Raw genomic sequence first — 21,238 nt, forward strand, 5'->3', positions numbered from 1 at the left:
GCTTTAGTATCTACTTACTGTAGTACTTATGCCCATATTACTATGTAGATGGAAGATATAAGACTGATACCATCTCCACGACACAGAGTAGTATTCTTTAATCACTCTTTCGCTCCAAATATACTATACTACTATACCCTTATACCCTTCATCCTACCCCTTACATTCTACCAACTACCAACAAGAGTGTTGAATCAGAGAAAAAGAGAGAAAGAAAACAAAAATGCAACTCAACATCTTCTACCTCCTAACCCTCACCCTAGCCTACCTCTCCGCCGCCACGCCCGCCGCAGAAACAGGCGCAGCAGCAGCAGTAGCAGCAGCAGGGACAGGCGCACAACCCCCAGCCCCGACTTCCACCGGCAGCAGCAGCAGTGATAGCGACAGCGATAGCTCCAGCGCATACCAGCAATGCGCGAAGAAGTATGCCTATGCCCCCCTCTCCCCCAAATAACCACCCACCCCCACATATATACTAATGAAACAATGACAGTATCCTCGACGCCTGCCTCTCCCAAATGAAACCCCAAATGGACAAATGTTCGCAGAATGACTGGTCATGTCTGTGTACGCAGAGCAAGAATATGCTTACGTATGAACCCTAAACCTACTACCCTTTCTCTTTCTTCTATACCTTGAAGGAAATACAGTGTGATAACTAATGTATGTGTATGAAGATGCTACAATGACTGCCCCTCCGACCCGAACCACACCTCCGCAGACCAACAGAAAATGGAGTATTGTAATGCGGCGGAGGCCAACTCGCTGTATTCGACTTCTACCAGGGTGACCTCGTCCAGCTCGGTTAGGAGTACCGCGTCGGCGACGAGTAGTAGGACGGCGGTGGCGGCGGCGGCTAGTACTTCTTCTTCTTCGGGGGGTGTTGTTGCTGTGGGAGGATTGGTTTCTGAGGTGTGGATGGGGTTGGGGTTGGGGTTGGCGGGGTTGGTTGGTGCTTTGTTTTAGAGTGTATATCTATTTACTACTTGGTAGTATAAGATGGGGTGGGTGGGTACTATTAGTTGGGTTGGGTTTGATGGAGAGTGTGATGTATGTTAGAATTATATACTAGTGGGGAAGGAAGGTGGTGGAGGAGTTAATATGTTGTGGTAGTATGTGTGTGTGATATAGAGTATATTAGGGTTATGTATTAAAGATAGAAAGAATATGTGTATTGCTATATGGGTATCTAGTATTCAATCAATAACGAAAATATCTCACAAAAATCGACTGTATGCGTTTCCTCGCCCTCCATGCTCCTACTACCACTGCTCCTGCTGTAAATGTCCCTACGAGCATCCATTGGAATGCTCGTTCGGAAAATACAAAGAATGAGCTTGAGCCGTCGTCGTCGATATCAGTTATCTCCTGTTCATATCAGGTTAGCATCATCCTGTACTGTACTTATGTCACCAGGGTAGCGGTAACTTACGCATCCCTCAAACACCCTCGTCACTCCCATCTCATTCCCCTCCAAATCCACCGCCATCAAGCGGAAATATCCCTCTCCTATCAAATCCACCTGCGTCTCGAATCCCTCTTTCGGCGTATACGCAACACTCTCAAACTCATCCTCTCCCGCGCTGGAGTTACTAGCCCGCTGCAGCACCCATCCTGCAATATCCGTCGCCCCGTTCCAGCTCACATATGCCGTGTCACCCGCCTCGTCGACCGCCACATCCGGTGGCACTCGCGGCCTGCCCACCCAGTGGAACTTTTGCGCGCGGTACGACTTGATCCATCCCAGCCAGAAGAAGACGCGCGGCCCCCAGTGAAAGTCGCACAGCACTTCGCCGTCCACGGTGAACTCGGTGTACGCTGACGGCTTGCCCCAGCCGATGAAGACATGGCCCGTCCGGGGAAGCACCTGCAGGCTGCCCTGGGAGTGGCTGCTAAAGGAGCCGGGACTGTCGTAGACATGCAGTGTATTGGCTGTCCAGTCGTCGAAGTTTAATTCGATCATGAACCCGCGTGTGTGGTCTCTAGTACTTAAATGCTCGTGCGCTCCGTTGTCAAGCAGCGTGATGATCGTGTCGGACTGCCAGCGTGCGTCGTGCTGCCAGGTGATGCCGGTGGCGGACTTGTCTGGGGATATGTCCTTGAAGGTGTTGCGTTTCCCGCCCAGCACCCAGAGGATCTCGCCCCAGGGGCTGATGCAGGTGACGGTGTGCATGTAGCGGGACGACACAAGGTAATTTCCGTTGGGGTGTTTGTCGACGCTGTTGATGTGGAAGAAGTCGTAGGCGTCATGGGCTGTTGGGGCGGAGCCCTTTTCGCCGAGGGGGTAGTAGGATTCGTCGATGTCGTAGTAATCGCTCGCTCGCCATTCGAATAGCAGCTCGCCCGTCGCAATGTCTATCTCTTGGAAGAGTCCGTCGTAGATCCAGCCGTCTTGGGGTCCGTCCACGGAGCTAAGGTCCGCCTCGCAGATGTCATAGATGGTCATGAGCGCGGTGCCCTGGTCGGTGATTTTGAATTCGTGCACGTCGCCGGTGAGGCCGTTGGCGGGGGATACGATGTAAACGACGTCGTAGGAGGAATTCAGCTGTCACGGATAAGCTTCGATCGATGCCAGTCATGCAGATAGCTACCCACCATGTAGTATTGGCCGAGTCCCCGCGTGCCATCGTCGTCTCCCGCCCAAAATGTCAGATAATCCTCCCCCATGTAGTGTTGGACCTTGAGGTCCATGATCTGGCCGAATTCCCGTTCAATCCACACCAGATTGCCCTGGTTGTCGTAGACCAACGGCCCCGGGTCTGGGTATGAATGACCGCGAGGGCTGAGAAAGACGTAGCCCTCTTCACATCGCGGGTCCCAGCGCAGGACATTGACCTCGGGAGACTCCTGGTCAAAGGACTCATATTTCAGCGTGGGATGAGGTCCCAGAAAGCCCAGGTCATACCAGAGGCCATGCCATGAGAAGGCCGATGCCAGTATGGGCCACAGGGCCCAGAGAACCAGCAGCACGGCCATCTACGGCAAATTGAGAAGCACGACAGGGCAGGTAGTAGTCGATGGAGGAAGACTAGCCTGCCAGAGGAAGAGAAAGTCGTGCATGGTGACGGAGAAAAAGCGATACGCTGCAAACGGAGAGAGCGAGTGGGCGGGCAGTTAGGAGGTGGGACAGAGCATGACGCGGATAGTCGCAAATCATGGACCGAAGCCACCCAACGAGCGACGGGAGAGAAGTTAGCCGGGCCCCAGACGTTCGTGTGGATGCAGCGCTAGACTGGAGTCGGATGACAGATTCGTAGGCATGTTGGCATTTCAGGATAAATTGGTGAAGGCGGATCCACTGGTGGCAGCGCTAGTAGTGGAGAACCACGCGGACGGACAGTGGAAAAAGCCAATTATAGTGGGATGCGATGAGGAGCATCCAAGGATTCGGAGTCGGAGAACCTTATCGCGTCGGTCATAATGAGAAGCACGGAATAGATAGAAAGTGAGTTGAATGAATGTTAAGTTCTGAAAACGGATGGCGTTGCGAATGCAGCGATCCTCAGAGATAGTATGGAGCAGAGGTGTGTGTGTGTGTGTTTGCCAACTGCAGGACAGGTGACAGTAGGATACGTATGCTATGCACGCCACTGGAGTCGCAGATGGCGAAATGGATCATGGATAATAATATACCAGTTATCAGGCAGCATTAATCTGGAGACCGCGCAATCTCTTTGCTTCCCACCTGTTGCTGCATCCAAGGATCGGTTTGCCATCGGGGAGACAGAGGGGAGGGGGATTCAAAATGCCAACCGAAAACGGAATGCATATGATGCCAAGAATGATCGTATAGTTGAAGCAATTAATGGGATGTTTCAGTGCCGAGAATGAATCCAGTTTAAATCTAAACCCCTGAATACTGAACTGCTGAATGCGTCTTGGCTGATCATACTCACGTGACCACAGATCAACACACTCTCTCCGTCTCAGGGTCATTGCTACTAGATATCCCCTGACTTGATTTCTAACAAAGTGATGTAAATGCAGAGACTTCTTCAGTAGTTGTTAATGTCAGGCTCAGAATGCCCCGACCGGTAGCTACACCGAAAGTATTGAATCAATTCAATATGACCAGATCAATCCAAGATCAAATCATGGCAGTCATCTGCATGCATGACATCTTCACCATGGGTATAATGTAGTCCTTCTGCAGCTTCCTTGGCCCGTTGAAGTCTGGTATGTATCTACATCTCCCCTAGTTGTTCTAGGGGACTTCGTTCCTCCGCGGCCAAAATCCTGGCTGTGGGTCGTTCTGTGGATTCATCAATTGTCGGGGGAACCTTTGGCATGATGCGAAGCACGTATTCGTATTCATCCAGTAAGGAGCTTAGACCCGCTTCAAGTTACATATTTGCGGGGGCCACTACAAAGTAGGTCATAAACATAGTGCTATGCAATTTGGCTCATCAATTCTTGCTTGAACGATTTCATCTACCAAGAAGTAAATATAGATTCCCCAGCTCATATAGTTTTGGCATAAATGACCCAAAATGGCGATTTGTGCCAAGCCCGAACTAGACGACGTATCTCATGCACGTCAATGGAGCAGCTGATGGCGACTGGATCCTAATCTCCCACTATCACCACCATCATTTCAATCTCATTCAATGATACTCCGTTAATCAAGCAGGATTGATCCTGCGACTGTCCAATCTCTTGCTTCTCCGTCTTCCCTCTCCTGTTGGCTGTTCATCCTCCAATTTTCTCTTTTCCCTCTTCGTTTCCTCTCCTTCCTCTTCCTCCACCTTCATTCCCTCAGATAGCTTCTTATCAACATCATCACTATGACCACCTCCCAACAAAGTATAATGCCTCACCACCAACGCCACCTTTTCCACCTCCAACCCGGACACTCCCTTCACTGTTCCTTCTGACTGATGACCCAATCTCTCCCTCAACTTCTTCACCCCCTCCCATAACCCCCGATACTCCCCCATCGTATACTTGACATTCAACTCGCCATTCAACCGTTTATAAACCCCTCTTTTGAGTCTATCTGCTGCTTCTGCCTCAGCCTCAGCCTCACCATCTCCAGAACCAGTGTCAACAGAAGTAGGAACCTCCTCCATACAAACCCACAAATACACATCATCGCTATAGAACGGTACATCAGCAGTCGAAGCAAGCGACAACACCAAAGAAGCCGTAGCCACTCCCACGCCTCGTAACGCTTTCGTGAGAATATCTAATGCTTCTTTTGGAAACTCATCACCTTCCTTATTAAGTGCTCTAAACGCCTCCCCCGTAGCACTTTTGACTACAGCCTCCGAATTCGAACGTATCAAGCCCAGTAATGCGGGGCGGAAAGTACCATGTTTCCTATTCCCAATCAGTACATCATATCCCATAAAGTACAATAAATACAAAGAGAAGGGGAAATGAATATACATACATCTTCCACTCCACCAACCTCACTAACTCCTCCTTCTCCAAATACCCACATTCATACCCATCATCCGTCTTCCCCTTCGCCCTCGCAGCCACTACCCCCGGTAACCCCTCATACCGGAACCCATCAAGCGACATGAACTCATCCGCTTCAGTGCGGATATACTCTTCTTGTGCTGCTGATAGCGCGCCTGTGGATGTCCAGGATGATTTCTGCTTCGTTTTTGGGGTTGCTGCCGCTGCTGGTTTGCGCTTGATCCTGGCGCTGGCTTTGCGGCGGGCGAGAGATTTCACTGTTTGCGGGTAGGCTTCTAGCAAATGCTGGAAGGTTTGGGAAGATATGGATTGGGGGTGGAGGTCCATTGTAGAGTTTATTTGGTGGTTGGTTGGGAGATAAGATGGATAGATGGATGATGGATGAATGAATGAATGGTTGTGATTGATTGTTTGGGATAACTCAAAATGGAAGAGGAGCTGCGGGAGGGTCTGGCCGATTCCGAGCGGGTAGGGTACTTCCATACTTCTGTCTACTTTGCTATCTCAGTTTCCAGAATTCCGAACTACAAAATAGGCTATAATCAGAATCAAAAAATTAATACAGGCGTCTACTAATCATCATCGTAATCCGCCATCGCTAACTAAAATCATCCTTAAACCCCGGCCGCTCGCAAAATTCCTGACCGCAATTTATCAAGTACCTAAATTCCATACATTGAAAGAAAGGAGAGTATCCTCATACATTAAACACGTGCAATTCTATCGTTTATCGTCCGCTAGGCCGGCGCGGACTATCCTTCTTGCCCTTAGCAGGGCTCGCATCCGGGCTCGCAAAGCTCACTCGCTTCTCATCCCGGCTGCGACTCAATGGTCCAAGTGAGGCCGACATGACCCCTTCTTTCTTCTTCTTATTCCGGCGCCGGAACATGCCCATGTCCGACTTGGCCTCCGGCGCCGTCGTGGACGTCGTGCTGTCCTCGTCGTCCTCCACTCCAATATGACCAAAATCCTCCTCCGCATCGCCCGCCTCCGACGAGCTCGGCCCAGGACTCTCCGAATCCGAAGCCGCTTCATAATCGTCGTCATCGCTGACGAGACTCGGCGCCTGGTTCGATTCGATTGTGTTTGGGCTGAGGTTGGACGAAGGCTCCGTCCCGTCCATCTCTCGCAGCCCGTCCAGCTGCGGCAGCCGGGACACCGCTCCATAGGGGGATTGGTAGGGAACAGGTTTGGTCGGGGTTAATGACTCAAGGGAAAAAGGTTTGTGACTCGTTTTATCGAGCCCCTTGCGGCTACCCGGGCGCTGGGGCGCAGTCTGCGAGGCCGTGGTCCGCATGGGTTGCCTGCCCGCACGGACTGCAGCCGCCTTCTGCTCGTGACTCATCGCTTCCGGTGGTGCCACAGACTCGCTGTCTGACTCGCCCTCGTCCGAAGAGTACTCGTCGAGATCCACCGTCGTCTTTGCCTCCCCGACCAACCGATCAAGGTCGAGCCCCACGCCCCGGGACTGCATGAGAGACGACAGGTGAGGGGTGGCGGGCGAGCCCAGGAACGAAGTATGACTTGAAGCGGCAGCGGCAGCGGCAGCAGGTGTGCCGCGGCGATTTTCCAACTGGGGACGGGCAGCCGCACGAGGAGTTTCCACCCCGGTCGATGCCCGTCGGCTCGGGCAGGATCGCTTCCGGGGAGTTGCGTTATCGCCCGCCGCTTCAGACGCAGAGGACGGTGTCTTGGATGACGGCTCAATGCCATGTGCAGTCCGGATCAGCGGGTGGACGAACCCGCCTGTGCCTGCTGCACTGACGCTCTCCACCCGGCCGCCAACGACGGCACCAGCCTCGTCGACTTCAACGGGCTTGCCAGACTCCATTGCCGCTGCATCATGGCTGGTGTAATTCCGACTATGTGCAATGCGACAATGGTTGATGAATCCTTGAGTGCTGGAGAAATTGTCCCGACCGCAGTCCAGACATACCAGCTTGACGAGTACATTATCCGACTTTCGTCGAATAAGCATGGGACCCGCCTTGTCTTTAGGCGCTGGGTAACCGTTAGGCAGAGCCTGGAGCTTAGCACTTGCCGAGCCACGCTGAGGTCGTGTCTTGCCAGCCAGCGAGCCCAAATCGCCCGAACTCCCCCGCGTCGTGCGGCCTTCCATCAGAGGCAGCCCACTTAGAGAGGTCTCGGGCTCAACTTCGCCACCGTCGAATCGAGGATCAGGTAGTAGCCATCTAGAGTAGTGGCGAGAGTAAGGACCCTCCACGACACCCCATGGCGCGGGCGACTGCGGCGCAGGCCCATTTTCAGGAGCCCAGACCGCAGCACCCGTACCATTGCTGACCGACTGCGAATAGCCTGCCACACTGGATCCCGGATATGGTATTTCGGCACATCGACGGAGTTGCTCCAGTGCAACCTGGCACTTGGCAATCTCTTGATCAATCAGCCTCAGCTCATTGTGTTTCAACAACACCTCCAGACTCAGCTGCGCTTCAAGGGTCTCGCGCAGCGAGTCCGCGTCGATCTTTGGGGAAGTGCCATTCTGCTTCGTTATCTCCGAGGTATTTGTAATCGCGCTTTGACCAGAATGCGACGAATGCGACAACTCCGAGATCGGCTGGGCGCGACCGTCCGTCCCGTCCGTCCCAGCTGGGTGCGACACCGTCACGGCGCTGGTAGCAGGTAGCGAAGGGTCTTGCTGAAAGCTGACGGGTTTTGAGGGCGCATCGTCGGCGCGCAGCTTGGTTGCGACCGGGGCATCTCGAGCGGAGGCGGAATCGCTAGAATCAGAGCGTTTGCGCTTCAACTGCGGTAATGGCAGGCCACCGACGCCCGACGCGGCGCAGTGCGGCGAGGTCGAGAGCATTTTAAGCTCCTCGGCCATCACCTTGTTGCCCCCGATAGCAGAGGACCAAGGAAGCAGGCGAAACATGCCATGCGAGGTTGAGCGCGGAAGAATGTAGAGAGAGAGTCGGATCTGCGCGATGCGACGGGAATGCGACAAGTTAGAGGCGCCACGTAAGAGGCACGGTACAGTCCAAATTTGTTTGCCACGCAGACCCCATGCACCTGTGCATGCAAATGCGATCTAAATCCGGGGGAGAACGATGGGGGTTGAAATGAAGGAAAATGAAGAGCAGGCAACGAGGGAATGAAGGTTGCCGCCGATCGGTCAGACGTCGTCGTTTGCGACCGGTGGGAACCCAGCAAGGGGGAGGAAAGGAAACACGGGGGGGAAGCCCCAACAAGAAACGGATAGCCGGAGCTCCGACAGTGCAAGCATGCAACAAGGCTGCTGCGCGAGGAAGTAAGATTATTGGATCAGACTGGGGGGAAGGAAGTTGGAAGGGCAACTAGGATTGGTCGAAAAAGGTATGAGGATAGTTATCGATGATAAGAGTCCGGGCTTTCTGGGACCCAAGTTTGAACAGATTAAGTTGGGGGTGGAAGGAACAGGACAGGACAGGACAGGAGGGAGCGACCAAAAAGCTGTGAACAAAGACCAGCCGAGTATAATAAAGGCCGGTCGGAGATCTAGAAGACACCGCGTCAAACTATCAAGCAGAACCTAAAGAGGAACCTCCTTCCCAGGCAGGTCACATGCACGCCGGGAAGGGGAGGCCAGCTGAAGCGGATCCACGGCTAGGCAATGCTGGGTTGAACAGTAGCAGTAGTGATGGTTGGTGGTAGTAAGAGAGGGCAGGCAACCCTTCCCAGTTCCCACGGAATGGTAGGTTGGGCGGTGGCGTAATCTATTAATAATAACCAGTGGTAGATACTAGTTATCTAGTGGGTATGGATGGTGGTAGTAGTTCGAGTGAAGAAGAATAGCACCCGAAGCTAGTAGAAAACAAAGCCCAAGAGAGGGGGATCGAGAGAGAGAGAGAGAGAGAGAGAGAGGGTGTTGTAGAGGGGGAGAGAGAGAAAGAGGGAGGGAGGGAGAGTACGGGTTGGGAGAGAGAGAGAGAGAGAGGGAGAAAGGATGGGAGGGTGTGAGAAGAGGAGAGTACCAAGGGAGACGAAGGAGGGCGGACGTTGTCGGGTTAGAAAACGGTTGTGGTAATAGCAGCACGAATAATAATCATAATCATGAATAATTATGTTGATGTTGATGGTGATGTTGAGGTTGTAGTAGTTGTTCAGGTCAACCTGGAGGGGAAAATACCGTTAAGAAAAAGACGACTATTGGGAGATAATTAGGAACCCGATGGGAGGGGAATTTCAATACTTACGGGGATCCGACCAGGGACCAAACCGGTTTGAGAGGCGAAAAAAGGTTAATTGGGAAGACGAAGGATTTTGGTTGAGTGGAAAGGGTAAGTAGGGAAAAGAAGTTGGGAGAAGAAGGAAGAACCCGGGATACGGGAGTGGGAAGTAGTATTCAAGGGAGAGGCAGCAAAGAAAGAGATGTGCTGGGTTTAGTCAGTCAGTCAGTCAGTCAGAAGAGAGATGGGATGGGATTATTCTCTCATCATGATTACAATGTGAGTGACTACTTGTGACAGGGGAGGAAAGTGATGGACCATTCATAAACCGGGCGACAAAAGGACCATCCATAGCGAGATGCTTGCTAACTTACAGTACTAGTCTAGTAGTAAGTAGTACTACTGCTGGTGGTGCTGCTCCAGCTGCTGCTATTATTGATGGAAGAGGATGACACGTCGAATCACTGCCTGAAGGAGTGGAGCCATGATGTGATGCCGGGCCTGGACTGGGCCATGGATGGCCGGGGTATTGTCCGCGCTAACAACCGCTTCTCGCAGGGGTCTTTTGCCGCCCACAAAGTACCATTACAGCCATACAGCCATACCGCCATACAGCCATACGTACATAACGTACATACACCCACCCGGCCGGGTTTCGATTCTTTCCAGTTCCTACCCATACCCGTACTGGTATGAAATTCCCCGTCTCGTTACAATGCTGCATCTACCCGCTCAAGTACTCTTGTCTGAAAGTTGAGACAGTCCCAGGTAGACTAGACACACATTACTGTACTCCCCCAACTGCCCCAGTTATAACATGGATTCTTTCTTCCCTTCCCCCCAATCTGCTTGCTATGCTTGCCATGATAGAAGATCCATATAAAACCCTGTGACACTCCCAGTCAGACATTTAGGCTACCACCAACCACTCTGCTCTGCCCAAGGATGCCAATTCGCTCAAATAACTCGTAGTTCCATGGAGCTTGTTCCTCAACCACCCGGTTTTAGGTTCACTACACATGGGCATTGTTCCCTTCCCACTATCTGACTCTCGTTCTCGCACCGTCTGTCTTCCTTTCCTTCTCTTGCGCCAGCAGATCAGACCCGGGATCGGCGGTTGACCAAAGGCTCGTTACATCATCCACTCGCGTCCTCGTCTGCCTATCATCTCCACCAGCCACAGCATAGCTTGCGATTGAGTTCACGCCAACACTGCTTCATGGCACGCTTGCTCGTTGGTCTCCACCCCCAGACGCCCCCCTAAGGGAATCCTGCCAGAGGAGGGGGCAATACGAACGAGTCACTTCCACAATAAGGGGTTTATCACACTGGCCAGCGGTTTATGCCTGAGGCCGACAGATTCCAACCCTCGTCTCGCATCCAGCATCGCCCGTGGCTTCATTTTCATTGCTGAGTTGCCGTTCACCAGCGGCGCAATGACCGACAACGGAAGCTGACTGGTCAAACACGGCTTGCAAACCACTCAAGCAGTCGACTGTGCTAGGATGTGTGCTGGCAGTGGCTGGCAGTGGTTGACAGTGCGCCTCATGTCTGCTTTCAATGAGATCCATGCTGACGGCTGAGAGGCGTTGGGTGCTCCCGGTTTATAACCACGGTAATCTCTTGGCCTCAGGTGCCTCTGCCGTCGGGACACCCGAGAATCTCACCCATCTCATCGGGCCTCATTATCCCGAGGCATGGAATTTCCGAGTCACGATAAAGAGGACGGGTTTGAGCGTGTTGATCCTCATCTGAGCGGGAGGAGAGGCCGTTATTCGGATGTTGCTCAGGCTCCGACTGCAGAAAGATGCCCTACGCCTATTTCCCCACACCCCGCACTACACAGGGACTAATTCGTCATGCGGGAATTTTTGCGTGCCGTTCTCTACTGTGTGTAGCTAGTGAAGACAATTTTCATGGCTAATTTAACCGGCGCTCGTTGTGATTGCTGCATTCGGTCTTTTGATCAAATGACTGATGAGCTTGGCCATGCTGAGCTCCTCGGATAGCCCGACTTGGGACCTTGGCCTCCCTCGCCGTCGAATAGCCTTTTGGCTCAGTGCTAAGCATCCTTCAACTCTGAGCTAGCTAAAGAAATGCCTGTCGGGATATCCAGATGTCTCGGTCCGGGACCAAGGCCATATGCCGGCAACCCAAGAATGGACGAGATATAAGAAGTGCTGGAACTAGTCCGATAGAATGAAGTTATAGCAGTGGTCCACGCCCATCTCATCTGCTCTCCGAACTCGCTCCCAATGTACAGTCTCCTAGGGCTCCTCGCTGCGCTGGGCTGCGCGCAGTCCGCCCTCGCAGCCCCCCTAGCCAGCCCCCCAAACTCTTCCTACATCGACTGGCGCACCTTCAAAGGCAACGGCGTCAACCTCGGCGGCTGGCTCGAGCAAGAATCGACAATAGACAGTCTATTCTGGGATAAATATTCTGGCGGCGCCTCAGACGAATGGGGCCTCTGCGAACATCTAGGCTCACAATGCGGCCCCGTCCTCGAGCACCGCTACGCAACCTGGATCACCAAGGCCGACATTGACAAGCTCGCCTCCGGCGGTATCACAGTCCTGCGCATCCCCACCACCTATGCCGCATGGATCGATCTCCCCAGCTCGCAGCTCTACTCGGGAAACCAAACGGCCTACCTCAAAGAAATCGCCGACTACGCCATCAAGACTTACAACATGCACATCATCATCGACACGCACTCCCTCCCCGGCGGCGTCAACGGCCTGACCATCGGCGAAGCCACCGGCCACTGGTACTGGTTCTACAACGAGACCAACTTCAACTACTCCATGCAAGTGATCGATCAAGTCATCAACTTCATCCAAACCTCGGGATCCCCGCAATCCTACACCCTCGAGCCCATCAACGAACCCGCCGACAACAACACCAACATGGTCGTCTTCGGCACGCCCCTCGCCCTGACGGACCACGGCGCCGCCTGGGTCCTCAAGTACATCCGGGCTGTGGTTCAACGGGTCGAATCGGTGAACCCCAACATCCCCGTCATGTTCCAGGGTAGTTTCAAGTACCCGCAGTACTGGGAAGGTGACTTCCCCGCGAGTACGAACCTCGTCTTCGACACGCATCATTATTACTACGAGCATATGGATTCCTCGTCGGAGAATCTGCCCGAGTATATTCTTGCGGATGCGCGGGAGAAGTCGGGCACGGGCAAGTTCCCCGTGTTTGTGGGCGAATGGGCAATCCAGGCGACGTATAATAATACGTTGGCGTTGAGGAAGAGGAATGTGTTGGCGGGGTTGAAGACTTGGAGCAGTTTTTCGCAGGGGAGTTCGTATTGGACGGCGAAGTTTACGGGGAATACGAGTGTCGCTGGACAGGGGGAGCAGAAGGATTATTGGTGTTATGAGACGTTTATTGACGAGGGGTATTTCAATTGAGCAACTGCAACTCTGCGGTTCAGTTTAGTTGCTTGTTTTGTGTAGGATTTGCGATGTGTGTATATATGATGGATGGAATGAACTCATGGGTACTATTGATGACTTTTTAAAACAAAATGAAACACAGTCTAGACTCGTAGGAAATAGAATGCTCAATACTACTAACAAACAGCATGAAACAAGTACACTATCCGTTTCCTCCACTTCCATTCCCAACAATTGCTTCACTTATACCCACTACCATCCATCCTCAATACCCAAGATACATAAAACCAGCGACCAGCACCGATCAATGCCCACTCCCGATTCAATCAATACATTTCGACCTCCACACCCAAACTCAATACACACCCAAAGTGAAAGAGAGAGAGAAAAAGATGAATTACTCCACCATCCTCAACACAAAATTCACCACGACGGCCGCCAAAAGCGCCATAGCGAGAATGGTCGGTCCGAAGCGATCATCAATGCCACTCTGGCCGCGTTTGCGAATACTCTGCGCGCGCCAGTGGAATGTGACCAGCGCATAGATCATGGCGGCCATGGCGATGACGGTGAACAGACCGGCGGAGATGCGGCCGATGCGGTCACCGAAGTTCAGGAGTCCGACGGCTAGACCGCCTAGGATGACGGTGAAGTTAAGCCATGAGAGGAAGGTGCGCTCGTTGGCGAAGAAGACTTTCGGTTCGACGCGCGTGGGGAGGGCGATTCTTTTTCCTGGTTTTTTGTTAATTCCCTTCGGATGGGGTGGGGGAATTGAAGGGAGGGGGAGTGGAATTACCTGGGGCGGTTTGGAGGAGAGGTTGGGAGGACATTGTGAATGTGAAGTGGTGTGGTGTGGTGTGGTTTGGAGAGGATAGCAAGGGAGGAGAATGAGGAGGAGGAGGGGAGGGGATGGTTGTAGTGCAGGTAGGTAGGTACTAAGCTGGAGAGCTGCAGCAGGTCGTGTGACTGGTTTCTTTTCTTGTCTGAGAAAGATAAGAGAGTTAAGGAGGAGATGATAGTTAGAGGATAGAGAGAGGGAAGGTGAAGAGAGGAGAAAGAAAAAAAAAAAAAAGAGAGAGAGAGGCAAAAAGAGAAGAGAATTCTGCACGGGCTTCAGAGTAACTAATTGCAGTGGTGGTGATAAGACGCCAAACTAACGTTAGATTAGTTAGTTAATTCTCGCGGGAGAGAAGAGACAAGAGGGAAGAGAAGATTTAAGCTCGGGGGATTGATGTAATGGGCTATGATTGGTACTGGACAGTCAGAACAGAAGCTGGATCGAGACGAGCTGCTCGCTTTCCCCGCTTGTCGCCCGACACTTTGCCCGCTTCGGGTTTAGTGCCACGCGCCGCGGCTGTTTCTGCCACGCTTCACCGCCGGGTAGCGCGCACGTGCCGCTTCCTGTTGTTGTGATTGCCCGGTTGGACCCGCCGGTGCCGATTGGTCTGGGGTACTATTTGACTACTTTTTGGACTAGGAGTACCCTCGTTTCAGCTATCACCGATGATAGCCTGCGGTTAAGAAGGCGAGGGGACTGAGTTAGTGGCCGGTGACACAAACAAGAGGAATAGATGGATCTACCGTGCAGCGGAATTCATTTCCTGCAGCTTTCTCGATTTGTTCAGCCTGATGCGGTGGGTTGTCAGCATCTAGTGCGGTGGAGTGTGTAGCGGTCAGGAACCGTTTCTAATGCGAGTGGTCCCTCTTGGCTATTCCAGCTCTAAGGAACTGAATGGTGTGTGTGCTTTATCAGTGGAAGACTTGCCTTTTTCTGAGTGTATCTGAGCTTATGAGGGTTTCTGGGAGTTAGCAGTAGCTGCGGGTGCTGATGGCGTTATTGAACTTGTTGGTAACGATGACCTGAAAGGTGAACGCGCGAGATCTTCAGCATCTATGAGAAACTAGGGATATCTAGTAGCAAATAAGAGATTTGCTGAGGGCCCTGAGCGCGTCTAAGATAGGCTATTTTCGGAGATTCGCACACAGTGCTTGAGAACCATGGAGATACTCTGAAAGGATGATAGATGAAAAGTCTGTTTATCTGCCCAAACCAAAGCACTGTCTGTGTATGTTACTGGGGTTTAGTAGGGCTAGCTAATATATCATCACACGGATTGCTTCACTCGATATATCGCCTCAGAAACTGCACAAGTACATCATGCGCTGCATGGCACGAATATAGTTGAGAATGCGGTCCCCCTTCAACAATCTGCAACTTCGAATTCGGGCTATCAACAAAGAGCTTCATCTACTCAACATTGCGCGCACTACTATCATATATCCCGTTTTGAAGATAAGCTCTGCCAGTACATCCGGTAGTATAACAGAGGTGTAACAACCGAGCTCGACCGATAAGCAAGACTCTACATTTAGCGACGTGGCAGTCGTAATTATACCAGCAACCTGCTCATCTATGCTTAACCACCTACGTATTAATAACCCCTTCTACGTGAGTAAGGAAGTGAATGAAATTATTACTCACCCTTTCTGGTGCAAGCGGAGCAGAGCCATCTACACAGTCTACCAAAACCACCCTGGGAATGTACCAGCACAGGAATTTTCCCCGTTATATTCGTAAAGCACCTGCAACTTCATAATGGCACTATTTCGGCATTCTGGCCCGTGGCCGAGGAGATCGATGGTCTAAAAATATATGACTAGGCTCTTCATTTCCGTTCCACATTCTGGTACTGGTATCTGTATAGATCTACACTGGTGCCCCAGGTGTGGGTAGAGGACGAATGTAGGTGCTGGACATATCGAATGGTGCTGGCTTGTATGCCTCCTAGATGAGGATGACCATATTTGGGGAGCGACCTTGTAGAATCTAGTATAGACTAACACTGCAATTTAGCTCTATTTCAAAGGTTCGATGTAAATGAAGTACCTCGAGCATGAGTCGACGTAATTGGAGTAGGAAGGTCGAGTTGGAGTAGGGCTGTCGATAAGGTCCGTTAGTTGGAGAAGGTTGAAGCTTGAGTGGTTGGAGTAAAATGTTATGCTGCATGCAAGCAATACACCTACCTACCTCTGCTTCCGTCTGAATATATTATTCATCTCGGGTTTGCATGAAAAAAATGCGCATTTAGATTACAGAGATTATCTAGAGTTGTTGGAGGGGGGAGGGGTTGGATTCATTGATTGCCAGGATCTGTATCCATTCGTACAGCAGCATGGACTCCATGGTTTCTGGCAATATTAATTCCAAAGCAAAAGAGCAAGATGAGAGAGCTACTAATGGAGCTAGGGAAGTGTTGCCAAAGTGACTGGAATCAGTGTCCAAGTTGGGGACAACACATTCAACAAAGCACTTGTTCTTTGCGTCATTTCTTATCTATAAAAAGGGCTTTCTTTTACTAGTTGCCAACAATAATATATTGTTATATAGTTACTCCGACTGATGCCATTGAGTACCAGGGGACCCGACTGTAGGAAATTACGAGTCCATGAAGTAGTACTATCACCGGCTCCGGCTCCGGAATGTCTCCAACTGCAACTCCGCGGGATTCAAAGTCGTGGCTCCATCAACGTTTTCAGCAACAAGACAGTGGAGAACACCAAGGGCATAATTAAGTCCTACCATAGTAGTAAATAAGTTACATTATTCAAATAACCAAATATTCATTCCGGCAATATGATATCTAGGTTATAAAAGGCAGATAATCTCTATCCAGGAATTCACCAACATGCAGACAACTCTAGGACGGGCTTTATCGAAAATGACCAAACCACTACTCCTCCATGCCCACGCTACGGGCCCTAACCCCATCAAGATCGCCATCGCTCTCGAAGCCCTCCAAGTCCCCTACGAAGTCCAACAGTGGGAGTTTGGCGACGACCCCCAAAAAGGCGTCAAAGGCGAGGCTTACTTAAAGATCAACGAGAATGGTCGGCTTCCCTCTCTCCAGGACCCGAACACGGGCGTCGTGGCCTGGGAATCTGGCGCATGCATGAATTACGTCCGCCGAGTGTATGACCGCGACGGACAGTTAGGTCCAGTTGGTAAGACAGAGCAGGATATCGTCGACTTGGAGAAATGGGAGTATTTCCTGCTCACCAATCTGGCGCCTATGCTGGGCCAGGTTAACTGGTTTAGGTATTTCTGCCCTCCTTGTCGCCTAGTTGGTTGACGAGCGAATCGTGCTAACGTAACACTAAGGAACTACCATGCGGTGAAGAACCAGGATGCGCTGAATAGATATACGGAGCAGGCTTATCGCTGCTTCGGGGTGTTGGAAGGGCAGTTGAAGAAATCGAATGGAGAGAGTGTTCTGCCTGGAAAAATTACCGCTGTGGATTATCATTCGGAGCCTTGGGTGAGGCAGTATTCTTTTGCGGGGCTGTCTTTGGATTCCTACCCCCTCATTCAGCGTTGGCTGGCTGGGATGGCTGGCCGGGAGGAGGTGAAGAGAGCTTATGTGGAGATCAAGGGGAAGGGCCCAGAGTAAATTCATGGCAGAGTAGTTGGCTGTCTTATTCATAGGTAGAGAGATGCGTTAAGTCAGGGGACAAGCTTTTTCTAGTTACAACACTGTAGACGTAATATCAGTCACATAACCGACCTAGTGCTTTCTAGTATATAATGATGTTCAGCATCGAGTAAATATACGCCTCGAACAATGCAGTACTCAAAAACTTTCAATCCCCCATCATACCACATCCAGAAAGTCAACAACACCATACAGACGTGTAACATCCTCATATAGCCTTTCAAGGCTGAAATCCTTATAATAATCCCTAGAACCCATCGGGAGCCGCTGTAAAAGGGAGAGTTTGATGGTCAGTTCGATATGCTGGATTATCTCCGAGATCTTCTGTGGAGAGGTGTTTGGTCGATATGCATCTCGGTAAAGTTCTAGAAGATTGTCGATTTCGGATCTGTCGCAGACCTTGTAGCACATATCCCATCGCTGCTCGAGAAGCGGAAGAAGCTCTTCTTTCTCAATCGAATCAATCTTGTTTCGCTGTCTGAGATAGCTCTCCCTGCGGGTGACTTGTTCCTTAGTTAACCTCGATGACATGTTGAAGATTTTAGGAGGCCGATGGGCTGTTTGATGGGATGTAGGGTGAATCTATCTGTATTCAGATTCGTGTCTATCTTTGATAGGATTCAGTTGTGGTTGCTGTATTGGAAGTACTAGTTGCCTTCACAACAATATAGATATTCAAGGCAACTTACTGCAGCTGATAAGAAAAGTAATATAGAGCGTTAAATATTTTTAATGGAGATTCACGGAGCCATCTGAAAAGTGAATGTACTCATCTCAATATATATGTATAGCAGAAATGGAAATTGGCTGTATTTCTCGGGTTGTTCCAAGCATTTTGGACAGCTTTCATGACTACATCCTCCATAGAACACCACAACACTGTTGGTCTATGGTTGAGTTGAACAAAGGTATTCAGGACTTAAAGAAGTCTTTGAGAATGACATGGAATTTATACAATTCCATCTAGGGAAACAAAGATAATATCAGTGTGTTATCCGGGTACACATTGTGATTCTGAATGCAGGAACGACACTGTAGTAAGTTTATCATGTTTGTATAGGGGAAGTCACTTTGCTCAATGATACTAACCACGGCATATTTTATATACAACCCCTGGCACCCAATATACGAGCCACATTTCAAAGCCAGGTCACAGTTATCCATAGGAAACCTCCGCTTAAAATCCAGTGCAATGCTTCTTTGATGCCAGGAAACAAACTATCAATTGGAATCCCCTGTGTGACTTGATTGACCATCTCACATAAATAGGGACTTGTTGTCTCGTATCCAGTCTGCCTGACACTGAGCTAGGGCTTCTCCACTCCTTTTCTACCCCTGAAAAATCTCGATCAATTTACAACATGTCCGATACATATACTGGTTTCGACGAGTGTGGATGCAGTTTGGAGGAGCAATCGCTACGTCGGCATTTCAACCCCATCAGATTCATCCGCGGCTCGCGAGCGGGAGGCGTATGGTCAATCAGCACCGACTTTATTTTTAAAGGGCACCCCCAATTCGAAGAATATCTGAGGAACGAAATCCGAGCGCTGAAGCTACTTGCAGCTCATCCCCATATCCCAGCGCCGAAGGCTGTTTATGACTGGGTCGATCAAAACGGGAATTATTTCGCGCTGCAGACACGGATGGACGGTGAGACACTCGAGAGTGCCTGGCCATCATTATCAAATGACCAGAAGGCCACTATCGCAGACCAGGTGGCTGACGTGTGCAAGCAACTACAGTCCATCACATCGCCAAGTATACAAGGCATTAATGGAGGAGCCTGCCGTTTAGACATGGTGTTTGATGATGGTAATCTCCATGGGCCTTTCCACTCTGACTCTGAGTTTCGAGATGCCATCAGTCGTGAGCTATCGTTTCCAGCGTTCTCAAATAAAACGGATAGATTTATGCAGCGCTTCCCCGAATGCGGCCCTTATGTTCTCACACACGGTGACCTTAATATTTCCAATATCATGGTCAAAGATGGGCAGCTGATGGGGATAATTGACTGGGAATTTGCGGCGTATTATCCCATATGGTATGAGTATCTCGGAATTGCCTGTGATTCTATTGGCAAGGACGCTGAATGGAGAGAGTTGTTGCGACAACGTCTTGATAGCCATGAAGATGCCAAAAAATTCTGGAAGGACCTGCGCACGTTGCAATGGTATGATCGCTTGGAGAACTAATATGAGAAAGTATTTCATGAATTGTATGCGAAGCCCTGTTGAATATTCTTCTTATACTTTATAAATTATGCAGATGAAGCGGAATCAAACAGTTGATCTGATAGATAGAATCCATACTATATAAGAAGCAGAAGCGAATCTGCAGCATCTGTAATAGCGTATCAGTATATAGCCAAAAGTGGGTTTGAAACAGTCGCCTCGTACAGCAAGGGTGTCTGCAGGGTGAATATATACTGAATATGCCATGTATTAAATGCATAGTATGTGATGGCAGCTGATGACAGCGCTAGTCCCAACCAAGTAATCAGCTAGTCCGATCTTGGACCGGACACTAACCCCTCTCAGCCTAGCCTGATATTCATCCTGTCCAATCATGAAGCGCAAAGCGACAGCCATGATGCCAGTCGACGGCGAGCCCCCAAACATTCATTCTTCAGCACATGCCCGCTAGCTGTTCTCTCGCTGCTGTCGCACTCTCCTTGACACTTCCGCGCATACCAGCATAGCATAGCACCTTGCATTGAGTGAGTGACCATCTTATCCGCTAATTCCATCAGCCCGCGTTGCTTGGTTCGCCGGCCCCGGAGCCGCATTGCCTGTCCTTCCCCCACAATCGCATCTCCAGCAACCCATGGTTATCAACTCTCCCCCCGACGAACATCCCCTATCTACAGCCAGACACACGCGCGAATATCACTAACCGTTAGCCTCCAAGTCTCACACAAAACACCTTCTGAAAAAATTACCCAACCCTTTCATTCACAATGGCTGTCGACGCTGCTACCCCCTCTTCGGTGTGTCACCACCATCCCCGTGCAATGATCGTACCTGGATAGCCCGCAATCCGAACGTCATCCGACTCCTCTCGCGTACCTATCCAGACGGACTACTCGTGACAATATACTTACTTTTCGACTCGCATAGCCCGTTCCGATCCCCGAATTGACCAAGATCGCCACCGAGGTGCGTTCACTCATACCCTCACTTCCACCGACAAAGTACAACTACACCTTCTTTACCCCAGCTAACCACCGACCCCTCACCCCAATATAGGCCTGCGACACTGCCCTCAAAGAAGTGACCGAATACGAACACACCAAAGTCGGCGACTGGAACTCCCAAATTATTGTATCTACCCCACAACAACAACCCCTCCTTGATCAAGCTAACCACTAAATCAAATCCAACAGAACACTATCCTGAAAGCCCTCATCACCGCCACCGCCCCCTCCACCCCCTCGACTGCCCCTCCTTACCGCTTCACCGTGAACAGCACCATCGTGCAACAAGGCCTCATCGACAAGTCCGCTGCCGCTGACGGCGCGACCAGCAACACCGGCAAGCGCGGGATGCACTCTGCGTCTGGTGCTTTCTGGGATGTGAACCGCGATGGTATGTGGACGTTCAAGTATCCGGGTGCTGAGGAACGGGGTCTGGATGTTGTTGTTAGTGTGACGTGGTTTGCGCTGGGTTAGGTGGGTTGTTTTCTCTGTTTTTTTGGTGGGGATGGTTGATTTGGGGGAATCTTTCTTTTCTATATAGAGTAATGAATGAAGGGAGCT

General features: G+C 50.8%; 8 protein-coding genes across 8 annotated transcripts; 4 read left to right on the forward strand and 4 right to left on the reverse strand.

Annotated features, from left to right (window-relative positions):
• Positions 1-680: 680 nt before the first annotated feature.
• Positions 681-2,976, reverse strand: An08g01070 (uncharacterized protein; the record flags this gene model as incomplete). Its single annotated transcript, XM_059748815.1, has 4 exons — positions 681-955; positions 1,222-1,336; positions 1,433-2,545; positions 2,596-2,976. The coding sequence occupies 4 exons, from the start codon at positions 2,974-2,976 to the stop codon at positions 681-683; spliced, it is 1,884 nt and encodes a 627-aa protein (XP_059601128.1).
• Positions 2,977-4,622: 1,646 nt separating this feature from the next.
• Positions 4,623-5,751, reverse strand: An08g01080 (uncharacterized protein; the record flags this gene model as incomplete). Its single annotated transcript, XM_059748816.1, has 2 exons — positions 4,623-5,319; positions 5,393-5,751. The coding sequence occupies 2 exons, from the start codon at positions 5,749-5,751 to the stop codon at positions 4,623-4,625; spliced, it is 1,056 nt and encodes a 351-aa protein (XP_059601129.1).
• A 400-nt stretch (positions 5,752-6,151) lies between these two features.
• On the reverse strand, positions 6,152-8,251 carry An08g01090 (uncharacterized protein; the record flags this gene model as incomplete). The annotated part of the gene is made up of 1 exon (XM_001392190.3): positions 6,152-8,251. The coding sequence occupies one exon, from the start codon at positions 8,249-8,251 to the stop codon at positions 6,152-6,154; it is 2,100 nt and encodes a 699-aa protein (XP_001392227.3).
• A 3,594-nt stretch (positions 8,252-11,845) lies between these two features.
• An08g01100 (uncharacterized protein) lies at positions 11,846-13,006 on the forward strand (the record flags this gene model as incomplete). The annotated part of the gene is made up of 1 exon (XM_001392191.3): positions 11,846-13,006. One exon carries the CDS (start codon positions 11,846-11,848, stop codon positions 13,004-13,006), a length of 1,161 nt encoding a protein of 386 aa, XP_001392228.1.
• Positions 13,007-13,388: 382 nt separating this feature from the next.
• Positions 13,389-14,882, reverse strand: An08g01110 (uncharacterized protein; the record flags this gene model as incomplete). The annotated part of the gene is made up of 2 exons (XM_059748817.1): positions 13,389-13,742; positions 14,865-14,882. 2 exons carry the CDS (start codon positions 14,880-14,882, stop codon positions 13,389-13,391), a joined length of 372 nt encoding a protein of 123 aa, XP_059601130.1.
• A 1,795-nt stretch (positions 14,883-16,677) lies between these two features.
• An08g01120 (uncharacterized protein) lies at positions 16,678-17,439 on the forward strand (the record flags this gene model as incomplete). Its single annotated transcript, XM_001392193.3, has 2 exons — positions 16,678-17,087; positions 17,151-17,439. The coding sequence occupies 2 exons, from the start codon at positions 16,678-16,680 to the stop codon at positions 17,437-17,439; spliced, it is 699 nt and encodes a 232-aa protein (XP_001392230.3).
• Positions 17,440-18,842: 1,403 nt separating this feature from the next.
• An08g01130 (uncharacterized protein) lies at positions 18,843-19,676 on the forward strand (the record flags this gene model as incomplete). The annotated part of the gene is made up of 1 exon (XM_001392194.1): positions 18,843-19,676. One exon carries the CDS (start codon positions 18,843-18,845, stop codon positions 19,674-19,676), a length of 834 nt encoding a protein of 277 aa, XP_001392231.1.
• A 764-nt stretch (positions 19,677-20,440) lies between these two features.
• On the forward strand, positions 20,441-21,151 carry An08g01140 (uncharacterized protein; the record flags this gene model as incomplete). The annotated part of the gene is made up of 4 exons (XM_001392195.3): positions 20,441-20,470; positions 20,601-20,639; positions 20,730-20,804; positions 20,867-21,151. The coding sequence occupies 4 exons, from the start codon at positions 20,441-20,443 to the stop codon at positions 21,149-21,151; spliced, it is 429 nt and encodes a 142-aa protein (XP_001392232.1).
• Positions 21,152-21,238: the final 87 nt, after the last annotated feature.

This window comes from Aspergillus niger (genome assembly GCF_000002855.4).
Source record: "Aspergillus niger supercontig An08".
Lineage (NCBI taxonomy): Eukaryota > Fungi > Ascomycota > Eurotiomycetes > Eurotiales > Aspergillaceae > Aspergillus > Aspergillus niger.